We start from the raw sequence: 17501 nt of genomic DNA, 5'->3' as shown, positions 1-17501 counted from the left end.
GCACGGGAGCCAAAACCGTAACCAGCTGCTGATTTATTGGACAGCTCAACGCCGGCATCTTGAAGTGGTACGATCTGACTCTGTAAATGCCGTGTGCTCAACCACACAGCTCCCCAAAGGCAAAAGGAAACCAAGGCCATCTCTAGTTATTGGCACATGTGAAAATGATGCGATTCCCCGCCCATTGATGACAATGAACCTTGGCGCATCAAAGCCGTGCCGCAGGAACCATGCCACTATGGCAACTCGACGAAGTACGGGGTGAAATGTAGAGAATACTAAAAAAAATTTTAAAAAAAAATTGAAGAAATTGAAGGAGATTATCCACACGCTAGACGACACGTCCTTGTCTGTACCCGCACTGGGGATACGAGAATATTATTGCGATTGTTCTCGGGCAACATGAGGAGAAAATAGGGTAGGCTTTGGAAATACATCCAGCATCCACTTACACGGTTTCTTCGATGCATGGGCACACTAGTCATATAATTCTAAGACATTTTGCGCAATATAAAACATGCTACGTACTTCTACTTTCATTGAGGGAGCTCTCTCTCCTCTTTGACCTTTCTTGCGACGATATAGGATTCGGCGGCACCTGAGCCACAACCAAGTCAATCAGGACGCTGTTCCACACATTGATGCAATTGATTGCGTCACGTCTGGTGCCTCCCTGCAGCGGTGCAGAGTTTGGCTTCCTCTGCACATTATGCGAACTACTCTACTGGTACTTACTGCGAAGTACTAAATTGTGTTTGGTGTCGGCACTGAAAACGACATTAGGCTGTGCCCGCAGACTGCGATCTGCCTTGCACCGCCCCAGAACAACATCCATCGGCAAGATGCGGCTGCTCCCGTTGGCACACCAGAAGAAGCGACGCATCGGCCAATGGGGCGGGACGGCATTAGGCAGGGATGTCGGAGATGCAGCTGCTGCTGCACGTTCCAGCCCCTCTGTCTCGATCAGGCCAGGCACTCTCTGCGGCTGCTTCTAGGGTCTCATGACCATCGTGGCCCCAAATCCCGCCTCATGCATCCACACCACTAATTGATTGCTGCATATCGGTGACGAATAGAGACGACGGCGCGGAATCATGGCGCTCTGTGGGGAGCCCGGGTCCATGAGGCTCAAACTGTTTGCGCTTGACATTCACGACCTCCTAATGCCCAGATCGCCTCAGAGCGTATGTGGACGTTGCAGCATGGCCATCGACTGAGCTCATCGACATCTCGGCAGCAATAGGCGTGGCAGCGAGCAAAGATGAAATCCCTCCTCTCCTTTGCCCTCCCGGGCTCCCACGTCGGCGGCAGCTCGTCCTCGAGCGGCAGCCATGTCACCGACGCGCCGCCCATCCCTCGAACCTTCATCGGCCCGGCCGCCGAGCATCTCGAGTCGCAGATGCGGCAGCTATACTGGGCCGGCGTGCAAAAGGAACTGCCGCACCTCATCCTGACCATGCGCAAGTGGCAGCTTCACGCCAAGTTCGCTGACGCAACTCTCCGCGACGAGCGGGAGCTGCTCATCTACGGCTTCGACACCTTCTTAGACCAGGTCAGCCACAGCTCGCGACGTTTCGGGCAGCGTCACAGGGAGCGCCGCGAGCGGCAAAGCGAGTCTGCGTCTGCGTCCAGCGAGCTGCCCACGTACGAGGAGGCCTTGAAGAACCGCGGCTGGGACATGTTTGCGGAGATGAAGAGCAACGCGATAAGGGAGGAGCTGCGCGAGAGGCTCGAGAGCCGGCCCATTGACGACCAGGTCCAGCGCCGGGCTCGCATGCTCCTCCAGGCAGCGCAGTTCCTCGACATCGACAAGGTCATCGAGTATCGCGAGCCCGAGAAGCTGCTCACGTTCTGGAAGCGACCCGCTCCGCCACAGGTGACCGTTTCGTCCGTCGATGACACCAAAATGCCCGTGTTCCGCCCCATGCGGTGCACGACCTGCCACAGCGCGATCCGGGGGTCGCTGTTCCGAAGCGTCCATGACGAGAGCATCGCCGTCTGTGAAAGGTGCTACCGGCGAGATCATTATGGGCGCGGGGACTTCGCAAAGGAGTACAAGACGTGCTGTCTTCCCAAGGCCATGACGCGAGACATCACGCGGCATGTGTGCCGCTGCAGCACCGTCCCGCACAGGGACGGCAGAGGAAAGCCGGCCGAGCTGTGGCCGCTCACGAACGAGTCCGGGGCGCCGCATGCAAAAGGCGGCTCCGGCAAGCTCAACTGCGGCCTGTTCGAGCTCTCCAACATGGTGGCCGAGGCCAAGTACGCCGCCACGCGCATCAAGTCGGAGCGTGACACGACGCTCGAGGAGGCCAGGAGGGAGGACCCGACAGTGATACGACAGTATATTGAACCGAAGCCTCTTGAGAAGCTCAAGAACACCAATTCCTCCTCCGTGTCCGAGTTTGGGTCCTCGTACGGCATCACCACGAACACGCCCGAGGACATCCCCTTTTACGTGCGATCCATCGCGGAGCGGTATCCATACGGGAACGTGCACATGGCCCTGCGCTTCGGCCCCTTGGTCATTGAGAATGGAGTAGAAAAGTATACCACCCCCCTGTTATGCCACTGAAGCCTGTGTTGACACCCTCACAGCACCTATGGGGGCGTGCTTATCACCAGCCGCAGCCCGCCGCAGCTCCAGGTCCTTCGTGACGCGGCGGGCGAGGAAGACTACAGCTTGCTGATTACGGGACGGTCTGAACGAAAACTATACTACCAGCACCGCCCGCGCACCACGAAGCGGTACAAAGCGGTCCTGAAGCAAATCGCTGGCGGCGCCTTCTCCACATTGCTCGATGAAGTTGCTGAGAACGACATTATCGAGGCCCTGATTCAGGAAAGCCGTGACCTCGTCGACGAGGGGGTTAGCGCGAGTGAAAAGGCAGTCTTCTTGGCTGAGAGTGTTGAGCGCCTCTTGCAGATGCTCAAGGCATATCTGGAGCCGAGAGTGACCGCGTACTTGTCGTCCATTGTCTCACGTCTGCTCGACCCCGACGTGGACTTGAGATGGCACTTCCAGACCAACAACTGTCAGGCGTTTTGCGACAACATTATAGACAGAGACGTGTTTGGCTCGCTGTTTGCGCCGCACGAGCCCACGGAAAAGGCAGACGACCCGGAGACGACGCCGTTGTACCTGATGAGTTTCGTGTGTCGACCCGGGGCATACGTGCAGCACAGGGCCAAGTCCAGGTTTGACGTTCCCAATGGGCTCACCGAAGAGTACCTGCTCAAGTTCCGCTATGGACGACACGACGAGTCTGATATCATAGACACGCTGGCCGAGTACTGGTACGACTGGGGCAATTTCGAGGGGCCTGTGTACCGCTACCAGGACGTCTTCCCCTGGGACTGCACCGAGGCGTACTGCCGCTTTCCCGTCAAGTGCGGCGAGTGCAACATCGCCAAACATGTGCTCGCCTTTCCGTTCGACTCGTGGTCCATCATATCGCTCCACCTGTCCAGAGGCAGGGAGTTGTATCCGCGCGACCCCAAAGGACCGAATGCGACCAGCGGCGATGCCGAGGTTGACTCGGATATGCGGACGGTCAACCACCTGGCTCCCGGCCACATGTCCGACACGGCATGGTTTCACAACCGCATGACGGTGCTCCTCGCCCAGGACACGCTCCTGACGACAGCCGCCGCCATGGCCCGCTGCGGCGCCTTCCGCGAGTCCACGCTCTGGCTGCACAAGCAGGACGACGAGACGCAGGACCGGCTCAAGCTGGGCGGCATCCACCGCGCGCAGCCCTTCAGCCACCACTTCGAGCGCGGCGCGTACCACCAGTACTTTGTGGCCGAGTGGACGTCCCTCGCGCGGCCGCTGCGGCTGCGTGCCTACGAGGCGCTGCGCGACTGGCGCGCGACGAGGGCGGACGTCGGGGATAGTGGCGGTGGCGACGACTCGGGCGGCGGGTGCGGCGGGTGCGGGTGGTTTGCCTGCGGGGCGTACGCGCACGGCTGCGCGGCGGGATGTCAGGCGGTTGGACAGGATTCATGCGGTTCGGGATGCGTGAGCAGTTGCAGTAGCTGCTCGAGTTGTGGGGGAGGCTGCGGAGGTTGTGGAGGGTGATGATGATGATGATGCACTGGTCATGTACATTGAGACACGGCATGGCTTACTTGGTGTAAGACTTGATGAATATGTTTACTGCTCCGAGCATATGGATTTATTGACGATAATAAACGATTAAACACAGCTCAGGGCGCCTCATGCCCTGCCCAGTGGCACTCGTGGTAGTCGACACCGCACACCCACCACCTCCGGCGCCCCCGCGGCAACGCCCTCTCACACCGCCGACACCGCATCCGCCTCATCAGGGCCATCCTCATGCTTGCCGCGTCGCGCTCCTCTCTTACGCGGACGACCTCCTGGTCGGTGAGCTTCGCGCATGACGGGCATATAGATACCGGCCCCACGAGCAGCGTCTTCGTCCTGATCTTGCACGCCGCTGCATGCTGCGACGACAGGTCGTCCGGGTTCCACGAGCCGACGAACGGGGCGGGGTACGCGCTCGGCCTGCGGATGTAGCAGCGCGTGCAGAGGGCGTGGCACTTTGTGAGATGGGACACGGTGCGTGGCTCCGGCAGGCGAGAGCGAGGGGAGTGGCAGCCCTGGATTTGACGCCAGGCGCAGGCTCGGAGTTAGAGGAGACTCGCGCGCGGTCATGGGATAGATGGAACTAAAGGGAGTATGGGGAGTTGAGGAACGTACCTCGCAGATGATCTTGGCGCAGGCCCAGCATTCCCCCTTGGGAGTGCCAGTATCGCTGCAGGTCGCTTCGCAGAGCATGTCGAGGCGGATAGTTCGAGCATCAGGCATGGGGGTAAAGACGGCCCTCCTCATGGCCCTGGATGTCCGCGAAACGCTGGTCACGTCATCGAAATGCAGGTATCTTGCTAGCGACGTGGCGATGGCGTCGTCTCGAAACACCGTCTCGAGTGACGGCTTCTCCGATAGAGCCAGGGGCGTCTTTTCGGAAGCGTGCCACCCCGGCGGCTGCTGCTGGTGATATTTGGTCCGCCGGAAGCGGAGCGCGCGGCAGAGATAGAATATGGGTGCGCGGAAGGCGCTGGGGAGGGCGATGACAGGTACGATGAGGACGAATTGGGCGCATAGAACCAACCTGACAGCGCGGGACAGGTCGAGTCAGTCAGTCAGACGCCGTTCATCTCGCGGTAACACGCACCGCGCGCCTCAACAGCAAGACAACTGGGAGACAACAACAGCAAGGCGCTAGGCGCGAACTTACAAGACCAGGACGGCCATGATCTGGGACGTCAGCATCTGCCGGCAGTTGTCGATTCTGCCGGCCCCCTTGAGCGGCCAGGTATTATAGACGCGGTACCGGTCGCAGCGGCTGTAGTCCCACGGCGTGAAGCGGGCGCCGAACACGGTGGCGGTGATGATGGCGGCGGCGAAGCAGGCGTCCACCAGCGCAAGGTAGAAGCTGCTGCTGCTTGGTCGTCGCTCGTCCCAGTCGTACGCCGAGCTGGACAGCTGCCGCTTCCTCGACTTTTGGACGACGTAGACGCCGATAATGGCCCACGGCACCAGAAGAATGCCCTGTGCCGTCTCGTTAGTCTCTTGTCGTTCGTTGTCTTTATCGTCATCTGACGTGCAAGATGTTCTCGTCACGCGTATAGAGCTTGCTTGCTTGGTTTGTTGTAGGGAGAGAGGGGGGGAGGCGCTTTTACCGCAAGCCCATGGATGCCCTGGCTCAGCCAAACCGGCCCGAGCCGCGAAGTCGCCCCGTTGGGGCCATATCTCTGCTTGAACGACATTTGGATCGAGAAGCCCCCGTACAGGGCAAACGGGAGGATGGCGAGGAATCGTAGGTACCCGGCCGCTCGAGACGACTTGAGCCACAGGCACCAGCCCGTCGCGGCAATCTGCAGGGCCGTGAAGACGGCTGTGGCCGCGACGGCGCCGTTTCTCGTCGACACGTCCATCGTGGATGATGCCTGACGGGAGAGAAAGAGTAGCACTCCAATGTCCCCAATATCCTCAGGGCTAAAGGATGAATTACAAAAAAAAAATCAGCTATGCACTCGTGGTCAGGCCCCTGGGCTATGGTCTCGATTGTCTCTTAGTTTAGCCTTTGGGCTGGAGAGTCAAGGACGCATCAGTATGCCTCCCCAAAGTGAGGCGGCTTTACTACAAAGTACTTCGTGAGAGCAACGCCAGGTCCTTAGACACAGGACGCGGAATGTCGCCGCTGCCCTGCAGCTGGCCTCATGCATGGGCCGCCACCCAACTCAAACCGGCAGCACTAGAGGGGCTCTGTTGTACGGAGTCAGCCTTGGGCGACAGGGCTTTCGGGCGTGGGGGAGCAGAAGCAACAGTAGGTCGACCTTTTTCCACTTTCGCTCGGTGAGAACATGTCCCCCGAACACACTCGTCTATGCGGTGTGCACTGTCTGCCCGGCTAGCTGGGGTTGGTTCTGTCTTACACGGAGCATCATAGAAACGCGCCTATTTCGGCACTCCACATCGAAGGGGACACTCGTCTTCGCATCGCAAAACACTTGTCATAATTCAACAGGTCCTCAGCTCGTGAAAATAAACTCGACATATTTCGTGCACCACCTTGAATCTAGGTTGTCCGCCGCCATGGTCCTCGACTCGCTGCCATGCAAGTCGTCGCTTCACAAGCTGGGCCAAAACACAATCCGCGACTTCTCTCACGGCAGCGCCATAGCGCAGCACTTCCAGATCGCCGAAACACCAGACCAAGAGCCGACTATCCCATCGCCGGCCGTCTTCAACTTTGACAAGGACACGCACGGCCGGCAAAGGGGTGACACCCACAGGCTCCCCCTTGTCGCGTCCTGCGCGGCCCACCTCGAGCTGTTGGAGGTCTTCTATCTTTTGCGCCAAAAGATCCTGGCGTCCGAGGACATCGACAGGGCGTGCGACATCAAGCCGGTCCGCGAGACCAAGACGGGGGCCAGGGGCGACACCAAGACGCTGCGGGACAAGACGTTGTGGACGCGGCGGCAGCAGAAATGGACCCATTACCTGGAGTTTGCCGCCGTGCGGTTCCTCGTCTGGCGCGATGCGCTGCGGCGCGATGCCGACGGTATGGTTGTCGCGCGGGACGATGGCACGCACACTCTCGTGAACCTTCCGCCGATTGACGTCCTCATGGTTTGGCATGCGTTTATGCTGAACCCGCGACTTTTCGCGCAGACGTGCAAGGAGGAAGTGCTCTACGGCATTCGCATGCCTTGGAAAGCTGTCCATGAACGGATTGAGAACAGGACTTGGGTATTTGGGTTGACCGCCGCAGAGGAGTCCGCCTTTGGCCGCATCACCGGCTTGAGTACCGATTTATACGACCAATTCGCTACCTGGATCCCAGAGCCGGAGAAGCCTACTGTATCGAACCTGGGGTTGTTGACGAAGGCACTTCCAGTGAAGCCGGCAAAACCAGCTGCAAATCGTCCCAAGCTCGGAGCATTCTCGTTCGAGCGTGGGAATAAGTCGACTTCAACGATACACGCACTGTTACCGCCTCCCGCACCTTCACCACCGGTGACATGGACAGAAACCGACCTCAAATACAAGTCATTATTCGACCGCACAGACGTCGACCTGGCAAAACAGCTCCGCGACGCCGTCGATCGCCAGACGGCCTTTGTCGACAAGATGAACAAACACATGTGGATTCGCAGTCCCGCCCTCGTCGGGACGCTCACGCGCGCCGTGTCTCGGTACGGCAAGTTCCTCGACCTCATGCGCCGGTATCCCAAAGTCATGGTCGTGCCGACCCTGGACATTGACCTCGCCTGGCACACGCACCAGTGCGCCGCCGCCTTCTACGCGCGCGGCGTCAAGGCCGTCGTCGGGCGCTTCGTCAACCACGACGATTCCATCGCCGAGGCGAAGCTGGGCACGGGGTTTGACGACACGCTCAAGGTATGGCGGGTGCATTACGGCACGCAGTATCGGCTGTGCAGGTGTTGGGACTGCGAGGCGCTGCAAAGTGCGCTGGACGAGGCGATGCAGGGGGCTGGGCGGGAGGAAGATGTCGACATGGAGGCCGTGGCACGCGGGGCGCGGGAGGAAGTGACGTATTATAGGGCGGTGGAAGTGGCTATACGGACGAGAAAGCCTCTTCCAATTCGACCGTCTGCATAAGTTTCCCGCTGAATCTATACTACCTTTAGAGCATCGTTCACCCCTTCAACTTGCGTTGTTGCGCGACTGCCCATGGTGTACAACGTGTCAGAGTCGGACGATGCCTCTGCATCAAGAGATCTGCCCTTGTAAAGATGTTCCACCCGCTCCAGGTATGTCCTTCTCTTGTGGACACCAATATCGCAAAAGACAAGGTCATAAAAGTCGTCTGGGCAAACTTTGTGAAACAGCATCTGTCGGGAAGAGACGGCAGTCATCTCCGAGGCACCATCGTCCGCGGTCGGCACGCGTGTAGTCTTTCGTGAGAGAATGATGTCGCCTACGAGCTGGTAGCAGGGAGGGGGGAGGGTCCAGTGCGGTGCCGTCAGAGCAACAGTTTTCCCTGTTGCGTCGAATGCTCCGTCACCCGGCATGGCCGAGCGACATGGCAGGCCATATCTCGCACGGTACAGGTCGATGATTGAACGGATATACGGCTGGTCCGCTCTCGGGACCATGTCAAACTCGTTGACGAACGATAACATCCATCCGACGTTTGGCAATGCCTTGGTCACGTCGGTGACGTTTTGTGCGACTGCCGGTGCCGCGCCAAAGGTTGCCAGCGACAATGTCTGTCGCGACACTACACCGGTGGTTAGTATAAAGGTAGAGAAGGAGCCTGCTTTTCGACTTGCACGTACGTAGAGCCTTGGAGCGAGTGTCATGGGCAAAGTGCAGAAAAATGAGAGAGGACACTGAACCACCCGCCGAATGGCCAGTGAAAATGACCTGCTCCATGTCGGGATTCAGTTCGAGTTGCCGCTCAATCTGCTGCTTGAGATATGGGAGCAGAGCCTGTGCGCAGTGGAGAAATCCTTTGTGTGCGTTGAGGCTGCTCGAAAGACCCTGCCGGAACGCTGTCAGTGTCCGCCGAGCAACTTGCATCGAAGCAGATAAGAGGCATCGAGGGAATGACGAACCAAAACAGAGCCAGCGTCGACGGCATCTGCGTTCATGTTGACCATGTGATCTGTCGCACTTGCAGTTCCCCTGACCGACACGATCAACGCCTTGCGCGACGGTAGTGTCCAGATGGAGACCGCCTTTGTCGTTCCGGTGACAGAAGGGGCGCGGCTGATGACAGGGACCAAGTCCGGGTCGGATTTGGCGAGGGGACCATACACCAGGCATGAGCACTGGCACGCCGCGTACACGAGGTGGGCCGTATCCGAATCGCTTTCGCAAAAAGGTGTTAGCATTCGTGATATCAAGGTCCATGTCCCGTATCCTTGGCTGGATTGCCACTGACCAGCTCCAGTCTTGGCCATCGCTGGCGATAAAGCGCGAGTTGCCGTACTTGGCTGCTTCCTCGCTGAGTCTGCCCAGGTGCAGTTGTAGCAAATCCCCGGGTTCATCTGGACATGTATTATCAGCACGATTCTGACAAGAGACGAGACAAAGGAAAGGTAAGAAGGGTTAAAGAAGTGGCCAACCCTCGTAGTTGATCTTTTCAAACATAAAGTCGAGGCAGTCGGCCAGCTCAGACACGGCGGCAATCGACGCCCGCGAGTTGTCGCTAAACGGCGTGGTCGGCGCGCTCGGCGCTGAAGCGGCCGCGGTCGCCACCGTCGCCGTGGATAGAGCAGATGCTCTGACGGTGCGTTTGGACAGCAGCCTGGTCGTCCACATCCCAGCGGCGTGTAAGACGGGATGTCTCAATGTCCAGGACTCACAAGAAGGTGACGAGGAGAAGAGGGCCGCTTACATGAGCGTCGGTTGGTTTGGTTTGTTGCACGATGATGGGAAATGTGCGTTCTGGGAAGCAAGCACGCGGCAGCCAACAGGCATATACGGTATGCCATGCCCTCCCTGCCCGAGGGCCTCGTCCCTGCTTCGGCGTTCGTGGGGGCGAAGGCTCAGCCTCACCTGCCCTGTCGCCACGCAGGGCACATTTTCGCCCAGCATAGGCTGGCGTCGGTGTCTGGAGGCCGCCGTAGCATACCGCACTTTTCGGTGAGGCCATTTTCACCACGAGGTCACCATCCCAACTTTTGCGGATGGCGCAGCGATTACCATATCTTACATGACGTGTATGGGCCAGTAGCGTTCCATATGTAGCTGATATTGTAAGAGATTTTGAGGACGCACATGGTCTGGCACAAACTATCCAGCCATGCGGAGTCATGTTTGACGAGGGCCGACATCTTTATATTTTGTTCATCTTCTTTCGCGGGAGCTGGCGGTTTGTCCGGGCTCGCAAACAACCCCCGCTGTTGTCTCGGTTCTAGCCGCTTTGGCACACGGAAGTCTGCTCCACAGAACCGTCGCAGCGAAGCGCTCGGCGTCTGGGGTTGCATTTGTTGCTTGCCAGTTTGCAAGCTGGGATCAGCAAGATCTTTGTGTGGGGTGATCGGCTGCGGGGTCAAGATGAGGTGCATGCATCTGGGGGCAGGAGTCGGGGCGACTTTGACGCCCCGTTCAGGGTCTTTTGACTAGGATAGTGAAATATATCCAATGGACACGCCGTTGACCTCCTCACTGATGCTCATTTCCTCCCGTAATCCACGGAATCTTCTTGTGCTATCGAAGTGCTATCGAAGTGCCATCGACATTCAACGACACCGTGCCCTAGACTCTTTCATTGCCCATATAGCGCCATCGACCTTGCCATCATCTATCACAATCAACATGACGGTCGCCGACGGTGCGTCCTTTTTCACGAGTGATTTGCAGTATTACAATCCGCGAAGCGGTTTTCGCCCTGTGCCGTTCATGGCTCCGCGAAAACCGCGCCGCTTCCTCGTGGCCCCTTTTGCTGACACTTGACCGCGTCTGGTCTCAATCAAGAGAGGTTTCCTTCATCTGGCCTGTTCGACGCCATTAACGGAGCCATCGGCGACAGCGAAAACAAACAAGACCTCGCAAACGCCATCAAGCAGGCCAACGCCATTTTCGGCTTCGTGTTGAAAAACAAGGACGGGGAGACGCAAAGCTGGCACGTCGACCTCAAGGAGACCGGCAGGGTCGCCAAGGGCCTCGATGGCGTAAAACCCAACGGTAATAAATCCCATCGCATTCATCAAAATTGAGAAACTTGCACCAGTGTGCACGCTCTGACCATCGGGTATAGTCACGCTCCATCTCTCCGACGAGAACTTTGGCAACCTTGTACTTGGCCAGGCGAATCCTCAGCGACTGTTCATGGCTGGCAAGCTGAAGCTCAAGGGCGACATTATGAAGGCTCTGAAATTGCAGCCTGTGCTACAGACTGTCCAGACCAAGGCAAAGCTTTAGGAGTCAGATCCTATACCGCGATTGATAGCAGCTCTGGATGCGCTCTGCGACATGCATCTGCAGCCCGAATGTAGCCGCCTCCTCGCCCTTAACGCCACGTTGTACCCAGGCACGGCGGCTCGGCAAGAGATCGCGGCTATGTGGGGGAGGGCGGACTGGGTTGAGCAACTTAGGCGCATTCTGAGGCTGTGCGAGCCGTACGGCAAAACGTCAAACGTCAAGACGGTAGATAAGATGCTAGAAGACGCGCTGGAGGCGGGGGATGACACCTTCGATATTGATGTAGAGGCGAGAGAGCGCGGAGTGGAGATCACCCTGCTCTGATGAAGAACGTGCCATGAGCAGCACCGCTCTCAATACCAACACGAAGCTATCCTTGGTATTGGAACTTCATTACTAGCAGATCAGTTGAGTCGCGGAGCGTATCACGGGTCGCAGCGGAGACCTGAGGAGTATCGGCTAATGTCCGTTGCCGTAAACACAATGTCTCGTAGACAATCAGGTTGGAAGCTGTGACTGGAATGAGACGTTTAACCACTAGGCGGCGGGCTCAATGCCACTTCCCCAACAAAAGTCAAAAAGATGGACTTTATACAGCTCAAACGCCGAGAAGCGGACACATGGTGTCGGGTACCGGTCGATTAGACCTCTTCTCGTCGATTCCCCGGACCCCAGAATATGACCGGCAGTGAGACCTGGGAAGATGCCCCAGCAGCCCTAGTGACCATGCTCTTGAGGTAGAACGCTGAGTACCCCAGGGTTCCCGATGCTGGGGAACGCCTCTTTACCCTGCATCACCAGGGAAATCTCAATGTGGCATGTTGTGTTCATTCATCCCTTCGCCCGCCACAAAACGATCTGTCCTCTTGCTACCAAACATTGTATAAGACTTGGTGCTCCCGAATTCATGTCATAATGCTCTTGTGCCCCTTCATTACTAGTAACAAACGTCGAGGCAATACCTTTGATGGGATTTTGCCTTGCAAATAACAAGACGTCGGAAACCTGAGCCACGCCAAAGGGTTAGTGCAAGATGGCATTGCAGACAGACAGCATGGCACAGCCGTACGAACGGGAGAGACTTCCTCCCGGAAGCATTTTGCTGGTGGAAGGTACTTAAGCCCTTCTAATGTAGGGTGGAACCAAATATTGCCTTGGTATCATAGGCTCACTGAAGCAGGAGAGTCTGTGGTGAAGATTCCACAACCAACAAACGACCCTAATGATCCCCTGGTTAGTAGGCATGTAGCATCTCCTTTTCTCATAATTGGAGAGACTGATGGTCGAGTCTAGAATTGGAGCATGCCACGCAAGTTGCTGAATGCTGGCTTCGTGTTGGCCGTAACGATTGCTGTGTTTGCCGCGTGAGCTTTGACACCAGCGACAAAGCGCTGGCAGTGTTAAGGGAAGCTGACAGGTCGTTATAGATTGACGTTGCAAACAGTCTTTTGGCAGCAAATGACTGGTGACATGGACGTCAGTTACTCTGAACTAAATGTCGGCGTCTCCTTCAACGTCGCTGGCCTCGCTGTCGGCAGTCTGCTATTTATTCCACTAACGAAAAAGTACGGCCGCCGACTGACGTACGTGATATCCACGGGAGTTCTCGCTGGCGTCGCATGGTGGAGTGCCCGAATGACTACCGTGTCCGAGATGTACCTCACGAATTTGTTGTTTGGCTTGGCTGGCTCTCCAAACGAGGTCATATCAGAAATGACGGTGAGCCGTTCTCAAGAATCAGACACGCAGCGTGGGTTTCCATTGATGTTGATCGCGAGCCCGGTGCTAATTCATATCTCGACCTTCAGATTGCAGATCTCTTCTTCGTCAATCAACGTGGTACTGCAAACGGCTTCTACATCATCGCCGTCATGCTGGGCAACTTCATCTGCCCGACAATTGCAGGGATTCAGGCAGCAGCTGTAGGGTGGAGATGGGCATATTACACAGTCGGCATTGCGTTAACGGCACTTTTCATCTTGTTTCTACTCTTTTACAAGGAGACAAAGTACGTCCCTAGGACCTTGGGCTATGCGATGACCGGCCCCGGAAATCCTAGGTTGGAAAACCCAGGGACAACCGGCCCCCCGCCACACCCCCTATACAACGAGAAAGGACTTAAACAACTCTGCCCTCTCGTGAATTCACTGACCAGCACCGCTGCTTCCGGGCCACCACCTTTACCAAACTCTTATCGACAACGTATGCGTTTCATCACACCTTCATCAGAATCGCTGTGGCGAAACTATCTCACACCTTTGAAGATGGCGGTCTTTCCGCACGTGCTCTTCGCCGCACTACAGTGCGCTAATGTTATCACTTTCCTCGTTTACCTCACCAACGTGACTTCTATCGTCTTCTCCACGCCGCCCTACAACTTCTCGACCGCTGGCGTCGGCCTGATGTTTGTCGGACCGTTCGTGGGGAACATGATTGGGAGCGCATATGGTGGCTTGCTGGGTGACATGGTCGTCGTGCGATTGGCTCGCAAGAACAACGGAATGTTCGAGCCCGAGATGCGACTGTACATTCTCATCCTACCGGCCATCTTAATGGGCGCAGGACTCATGGTGTTTGGAATCACGGCCGATCGTGTAAGTGTCTATATCCTCTTTTCATTCAAAGCCATCTTGAAATGGCTTGCTCGCTTGCTTGACAAATCCCTGATGCTATACCAGGGTCTACACTGGGTTTGTCCCAGTATTGGGGCTGCGATGTTCGCGTTCGGAATGGGCTCCATCATGGACGTGGCATGCACAGTCGTCATCGACACGTATCAGAATGTAAGTCCCGAGTTGGCAGAACTAGAACCCAGACACATGTGGTCTGGACTAACAAAGGTGACAGGCTACTGCAGAGTCTTTCGTATTCATAACCTTTGTGCGAAATGCAGCATGCGTTGGGATACCATTCGGAATTGTGCCCTGGATGGAGTCGGCGGGTCTGACCAAGATGTTTGTTGTTGGGGGCTGTGTTGCGATTGTCATGTCGCTGCTCTACATTCCGCTGCTTGTTTGGGGCCGGAGAGCTCGTGTCGCCTTGGCCCCATTCTACGAGAAACTAGTGGTCGAAAACGGATGCTTCAGTCGTGCCTAGGGTGAAATTATCGACATTGAGAGTCTCTCTTAGCTGTTTGGTTAACAATAAACTTCCCACGAGGAATAGCCTCTTATAGTATGGCTATTAGCGAATGCAATTCACCTTAATTCCAGCAGTGGTATTGAGTGAGCAAAACTTTTCCGTTGCGCTGATAATTGTTCTTACATTGGCCACCACCTCATTGAATTGATCTGGCAGTAAGCAGACAAAGGGTAGCCAAACACTGGCCAAATGCGGTGTTACTCGTTGTGGGCTTGAAGTCTCGGGTTCCTCCGGTAGCCACATTCCTTGGTTCATGTTCGATGCTGAGGCTGACAAACACCTGCCGTAACCCCGCACTTTCCTTCCCTTAACTTCATAATTGTGACGTTTGCGTTTTCTTGTGCTGTTGCTGTTGTTGTTTCCTTGCCATTGAACAACATTACTTCACTGTGCGGAGCCCATCCTGATTTTGAGGCACGCCGCGCCACAGTTGCAAACATGGTCAAACCCCAGGAGCTCGATGCCCTCCGGCTCTGTGTCAAACTGGCACGCGACGCCCTAGAGGCTGGGGACGCGCCGTTCGGGTCGGTGCTGGTTGCCGACGACGGCACCATCCTCAAGCAGGACCGCAACCGCACCGTGACGGGCGAGAAGGGCGACCACAAGGCAGACGCGACCTTGCACCCCGAGTTCGTGCTCGCGCGCTGGTCGCAGCTTCACATGTCCTCAGCGCAGCGTGCGACCTCCACCGTCTACACGTCGGGCGAACATTGCCCCATGTGTTCCGCAGCGCACGCCTATGCCGGCCTTGGAAGGATAGTCTACGTATCGTCTTCGGCTCAGTTGGTGGAGTGGATGAAAGAATGGGGCGTCGAGCGCAACACGGTCAACCCGCTGCCCATCAACGCTGTAGCGCCAAACATCCCGGTGGAGGGTCCTGTCGCGGGCTTAGATGCTGAGGTGAAGGAGCTACAACGTCTGAGGTTTAATAGCATCGCAAAGGCAGAGATATAACCAAGTCTGCCTTGAACTTCTGTGGCTGGACGGCGCTGCTCTGCAAGACTGGCATGCTCAAGACGAGGTATAGGTATTTGATGCGGATCATCGAGGATTAAGCTGCTTTGTGTTCTGCTTGACAAACCTGTGTTGGTCTCATCTTTTTAGAGTTGCGGAAGTCTGGTGGCAGAAGGATTGTGGATGTACCAGACCCCTGCCTGGCTTTGGCTCAGGTCTGTTGGTCAACTTGTCGGGCGTATGTGGCAACGAATCGGGGACTTGGGAACTGCCAGAGACAGGGGGTTTTTGCGTGGGCGACCGGTTGGGGAATGACAAGAGCGCAGCACGTGCATTATTGGAATTCCCTCAATATCAATCTGATACGAAGTACGATCAAGCTTATTGTTAGCAAGGCAGCCTCGTGTCGGAGAAGGTCTCAAAGCACAGACTCCAGGTAATGTGGAGTCAAATGTTTGCCATGGCGCTCCACAACAAGTCTCCCGTGCAGGATGCTGGGCTGATCCCGAGCGTACCTGATCACCCGGCAGTCCTGATGACCCGAAAGCAATCCACTTCAAGGTAGTGTCGTGCAACATCTCGGGGTGAGCCGAGCTAGCTTCAATAGGATGCAAGATGCGCCCGGCGGCAAAGCTACATGTATGTACCCCTTCAGCCGTCCCATCAGATGATGGGTCCCAGGATCGACACGGAATACCCCGCGCTAGTTAAGCTGTCGGAGATTCTCCTTGGACTCTGCAGTGCATCGTGTCTGAAGCGTTGAAGAGCGCGGTACGCACTTCTTGAGTTATGGACTACAACAGATCCAAGATCTCGCCTCAAGGACCATCCATGAGTTCCTTCTTTGCGTGGCGCATATTGCCGACAGAGGCGGCGCACAAGTTAACGCACATACGTAAGTGGTTGTTGACTGTCCCTACCTAACTAAAGTGGCTAGGCGCGAAGCTCCCCGCGAGGCGTAAATGTCGTAAATCGTATTGTGACCGACCTCGCTGCAGAGGACTAAAGTGAGTGCGGTTTCTGAGAGCTTCAACAGGACTTTGCGAGCAAACAAGTCGCGACTTTGTGCAACCTTCGCTTGGCCAATATGTCTCAGGCACATCCTGGCCGTTGGACAGAAAGACAATTCTTTAGTATCCGTCGATGACAGCTCTTCTTGTCCTCAAAGTTGTGATCACTGGAACAATGGAAATTGAGTTCTTCATGACAGCCACGTTCTTTCGAATGAAGGATCCTTCCTTTGCCGCCTTCGGGTCTAGTCAGGGGTTCATGCTGAACACAGTTAAGACCGCGTGAGGCTGGCGGATGGCGCAGGACGTTTTACTGCCCATCATTGGCTCGACCCGAAAAAGTGTTCTGCCACCAAGCATCGCCAATCGACTTGGTCCACGAGGCGGACAAGGCGACGGCCCCTGCATAAGTGCCGCGCAGGCCACCTGCAGCGCCCTCCCAGCCCGGTGCAGATCTGTGACCGAAAAGGCGGCGGCGGACATGGAGCGGCTATCACCAACTCTCGCGCCCTGCCGCGGGCGCCGCAGGCTCGCAGACGCGTCCGGGATACGTAAGTCTGACATGCTGCCGTCGCTCGGGCAGTGTCCGTATCACGGAGGATTCGATGTTGCTGCTGCTGTCTGGGTAATCGTAGTTGAGTCACGTCAGTAGAACTGTGCAGCGCAGAGGCTCCATCGAAAAGTTAAAGAGCTCGTTGAGAAACCTAGTTGGACTGCCATTTCCTGTCAGAAGTTCTTGGCAGGATCGACGGGCTATGTTGCTATGTTCCTTTGCTTGTTGACCACCGTCTTCGACCGGGGTCGGAAGAACGGCATCGACAGCCCACACTTCCGCCAATCCGCTTCGACTCAAGTGCGATGGTCACTCAGCCCTACTCCTGTCGCCAATTGCCCGTTTCTGTAAGCCGGCTTAGCCAGGAACAGAGAGGCTCAAGAGTAAGCGCGGGGAGACTGACGGCCGAGCTTCATTT

The 17501-nt window shown here is 56.6% G+C and overlaps 7 protein-coding genes across 7 annotated transcripts; 5 read left to right on the top strand and 2 right to left on the bottom strand.

The window, feature by feature from the left end:
• Positions 1-887: 887 nt before the first annotated feature.
• Positions 888-4208, top strand: JDV02_003366 (uncharacterized protein). The gene is made up of 2 exons (XM_047984491.1): positions 888-2547; positions 2599-4208. Exons 1-2 carry the CDS (start codon positions 1262-1264, stop codon positions 4079-4081), a joined length of 2769 nt encoding a protein of 922 aa, XP_047840465.1. The 5' UTR covers positions 888-1261; the 3' UTR covers positions 4082-4208.
• A 1-nt stretch (position 4209) lies between these two features.
• On the bottom strand, positions 4210-6121 carry JDV02_003365 (uncharacterized protein; the record flags this gene model as incomplete). The annotated part of the gene is made up of 4 exons (XM_047984490.1): positions 5707-6121; positions 5262-5575; positions 4724-5135; positions 4210-4623 (listed from the first exon to the last, which is right to left on the bottom strand). The coding sequence occupies exons 1-4, from the start codon at positions 5959-5961 to the stop codon at positions 4210-4212; spliced, it is 1395 nt and encodes a 464-aa protein (XP_047840464.1). The 5' UTR covers positions 5962-6121.
• Positions 6122-6504: 383 nt separating this feature from the next.
• On the top strand, positions 6505-8152 carry JDV02_003364 (uncharacterized protein; the record flags this gene model as incomplete). The annotated part of the gene is made up of 1 exon (XM_047984489.1): positions 6505-8152. Exon 1 carries the CDS (start codon positions 6623-6625, stop codon positions 8150-8152), a length of 1530 nt encoding a protein of 509 aa, XP_047840463.1. The 5' UTR covers positions 6505-6622.
• A 14-nt stretch (positions 8153-8166) lies between these two features.
• JDV02_003363 (uncharacterized protein) lies at positions 8167-9820 on the bottom strand (the record flags this gene model as incomplete). The annotated part of the gene is made up of 5 exons (XM_047984488.1): positions 8167-8774; positions 8833-9037; positions 9112-9367; positions 9441-9546; positions 9625-9820. The coding sequence occupies 5 exons, from the start codon at positions 9818-9820 to the stop codon at positions 8167-8169; spliced, it is 1371 nt and encodes a 456-aa protein (XP_047840462.1).
• Positions 9821-10819: 999 nt separating this feature from the next.
• Positions 10820-11686, top strand: JDV02_003362 (uncharacterized protein; the record flags this gene model as incomplete). The annotated part of the gene is made up of 4 exons (XM_047984487.1): positions 10820-10835; positions 10979-11188; positions 11262-11565; positions 11681-11686. 3 exons carry the CDS (start codon positions 10820-10822, stop codon positions 11423-11425), a joined length of 390 nt encoding a protein of 129 aa, XP_047840461.1. The 3' UTR covers positions 11426-11565; positions 11681-11686.
• Positions 11687-13689: 2003 nt separating this feature from the next.
• JDV02_003361 (uncharacterized protein) lies at positions 13690-14521 on the top strand (the record flags this gene model as incomplete). The annotated part of the gene is made up of 3 exons (XM_047984486.1): positions 13690-14019; positions 14104-14208; positions 14273-14521. The coding sequence occupies 3 exons, from the start codon at positions 13690-13692 to the stop codon at positions 14519-14521; spliced, it is 684 nt and encodes a 227-aa protein (XP_047840460.1).
• Positions 14522-14886: 365 nt separating this feature from the next.
• Positions 14887-15939, top strand: JDV02_003360 (uncharacterized protein). Its single transcript, XM_047984485.1, has one exon. The coding sequence runs from the start codon at positions 15005-15007 to the stop codon at positions 15518-15520; it is 516 nt and encodes a 171-aa protein (XP_047840459.1). The 5' UTR covers positions 14887-15004; the 3' UTR covers positions 15521-15939.
• Positions 15940-17501: the final 1562 nt, after the last annotated feature.

The sequence above is a fragment of the Purpureocillium takamizusanense genome, chromosome 2, assembly GCF_022605165.1.
Source record: "Purpureocillium takamizusanense chromosome 2, complete sequence".
NCBI lineage: Eukaryota > Fungi > Ascomycota > Sordariomycetes > Hypocreales > Ophiocordycipitaceae > Purpureocillium > Purpureocillium takamizusanense.
The sequence above is the reverse complement of the archived record's forward strand: the minus strand, read 5'-3'. Positions and strand labels throughout refer to the sequence as shown.